Source organism: Frankliniella occidentalis, unplaced genomic scaffold (genome assembly GCF_000697945.3).
Source record: "Frankliniella occidentalis isolate FOCC.00 unplaced genomic scaffold, Focc_3.1 Scaffold143, whole genome shotgun sequence".
Lineage (NCBI taxonomy): Eukaryota > Metazoa > Arthropoda > Insecta > Thysanoptera > Thripidae > Frankliniella > Frankliniella occidentalis.
The window spans coordinates 116,927-119,395 of record NW_026267270.1 but is presented as its reverse complement, the minus strand read 5'-3'; the positions used below and the strand labels follow the sequence as shown (position 1 = coordinate 119,395).

Below are 2,469 nucleotides of genomic sequence, written 5' to 3'. Positions count from 1 at the left end.
ACGCGGCTCCTAGCCTGATCGTTCTGATGAGGGCCGTCTTGAACTGTCAGGGCGTGCACGTGCACACCTCCCTCCAACATAGTGGGAATGCGAGTGGCCGTTTTCAGAACCTATCACTAGGGTCATCAGTCCTGTTCAGATTTCGGGACCTAGCCTACAGGCAGGTCCTGCCAGGTTTTGATTTCTATCCAGGGTCCTCAGTCAGATTTTGATCAGTGTGGGGTAAATGAAAATTGGAACATCCGTAATTGTAATCAAATCAGGTCTGCTTTGTAGGGTATTTCACTGCAAGCCAACCGGAACCTAAAGAAGAAAAGCATGACTGCTCGATCTGTTTCCCTCTGCGCGCTTATTGGCTGACAGCCACAGCCACGCCATCTTTGACCAATCCGCGTTCAAGAGGAAGCAGATCGGGTAGTCATGCTTTTCTTCTTTAGGTTAACCAGAATCAGAATTCTGAATCAAATTCAATCAAATTCAGAATCAAAATCAGAATTCTGATTGTGTTTTAGCGGAATACCCTATTACTACGTAATTATCAGCTTCCAGGTGAGTTATTTCGTGTGAAAACTGTGATCGCGAAGGTATCTTTTTCCGTCTGCAGGTGCTGGTCGCGGCGCTGCTGACCACTTCACCGGCGGCTGGCCGCTCTTGTCTGAGGCGACGGCTGGAACGGGTGGAGCAGGCCGAGTCCTCGTTGTCTGCGGCGGAGATCTTTTCTCAAGCCGCCGCTCTGACATTCGAGCCGCGCCACAGCTGCGTAGCTGTCGTGCTCGTGGACGACGTTGAGGATGCCACCCCACGGACCGTGCCTGTCGCCGCGCTTCTGCGGCGGCTGTCGCTCCCGGTCGTCCTTCTCGGCGTCCAGGGGTGGGTCTGCGTGGATATGGCGCTGAGGTGCGTCCGTGTCCGCCCCTAGCTCATCACGGGCGCCCGTTCCAGATTCGGCCGGCAGTCGTCGGAGTGGCCGTGCAGCGCGGCGGTGCTGCTGGCCCGGAGCTACCCGGCCGCGGTGCTGGGTCGTGTCGCGGCTAGGGCGGACTTCGCCGTGCTCGTGGCGCTCACCGAGGCCCTCGCCGAGGACAGCGCTTTTCCCGAGCAGGTGAGCCTAGCGCCCACACTCAAAAGACTGAGTTCTTGGACCAAGTACCACGTTGTTGCCTTAAGGCCATTGCCTGCAGCGCCGCCCTGGTGTCGCTGGCCTCGGGGCGCCGCTGGCGTCTCAGCGACGCCTACCTGGCGCCACCGCGGGTGTGGCTGCGCGAGCACGACGGCGACGAGCGTGCGACCCGGAGAGTCGACTTCCAGGGTCGGATGCTGCGGGTCGCCGCCTTCCACCAGCCTCCGCTCTTGTACATCGACGACCCCAGCGATCCCGGTCCGGAACACTCCTTTGTCTGCTCTCACCGGGAGGTCCGCCATGATCATGTCCCGCAATGGCGCCCGTCTGCCGCAGAGAGCATGTCCGGGATGGAAGGCCACGTGCTGCGGATGCTCGCGGAGCACCTCAACTTCACGCTGTCGCTGGTGCGGCTGGCCGAGAGCGAGCGGTGGGGCCGGCCCGACGGCAGGGGCTCCTGGCGCGGCGGCGTCCTGGGCGCGCTCGTGTCCGGCCGCGCCGACCTGGCTCCGGGCGCCTGGGTGCAGCTGGACCAGGCTCGCGTCGTGGACTTCGCGCAGAGCACGAGGGTGAGCGGGCCGGGGGTAGGGTTGGGGGAGAGGGGAGGGGGCTGGCCATCATTAGCGGTGAGCATGACGCGCCGTCACGCTACCGACGCTTACCGTTTAGCGTCCATCAGCGTTTCAGTATCAGACACACAGACGCACCCACACAATGTATACAGCGCGCTTCCAATGACGCGTGCCACACCACTGTTTTTATCCCAAGTTCCGGATTTTCCAACAAACACACAAACAAACAAGACAAAAAACTACGCCTTTTCGGCGTTGATGTCCGACTAAGCGCCAAAGCTGGAGAGAAGGTCGCAGTGCGGCATTCACGGAAACAAGCAGTGAAAAAGACAAACATTACACCAAGAAAAAAAGGAAGCTCTGGGAAGTGTCGTATGGCACAGTAGCGACCACCACAAAGGGCATACACTCATATAACTATACCAAACACGGAATTGGGCGTGATTGCAGTTTTCGTGGTTAGCACAACTATATCAGTCTTGCCACAACCAAAAGGCACAGTGCCTCCCTCCTCCCCCCTCCTTGCCCTCTTCCCTCTTTCCTTTGTGGACGTACGCTACCTGCTGACACCTATACCACAAGCGACGAGGGGCAGTGGCCGCCATGGCACGTTATCAGCGACAGCGATCCATTTCGATTGAACACGCCCACCACTGTCCTCCCCAACAGGCGTGCTCGGCATCCGCGCGGCCGGGCTCGGAATAGGTTCGAACGGAGTGGTAGCGAAGCGGAGCAGACAGCGGCGTTGGCGCCAGAGCGGGCCGCGGCGTAACGGGC

General features: G+C 59.5%; 1 protein-coding gene across 1 annotated transcript in view; it reads left to right on the top strand.

The window, feature by feature from the left end:
• Positions 1 to 2,469, top strand: part of LOC113208706 (glutamate receptor ionotropic, kainate 2-like) — a 20,017-nt gene that overhangs the window by 9,530 nt on the left and 8,018 nt on the right. The window contains exons 14-17 of the mRNA XM_052270917.1: positions 605 to 870; positions 943 to 1,102; positions 1,168 to 1,378; positions 1,457 to 1,689. Coding sequence (XP_052126877.1) covers positions 605 to 870; positions 943 to 1,102; positions 1,168 to 1,378; positions 1,457 to 1,689 — 870 coding nt within the window. The remainder of the gene's footprint in view (positions 1 to 604; positions 871 to 942; positions 1,103 to 1,167; positions 1,379 to 1,456; positions 1,690 to 2,469) is intronic.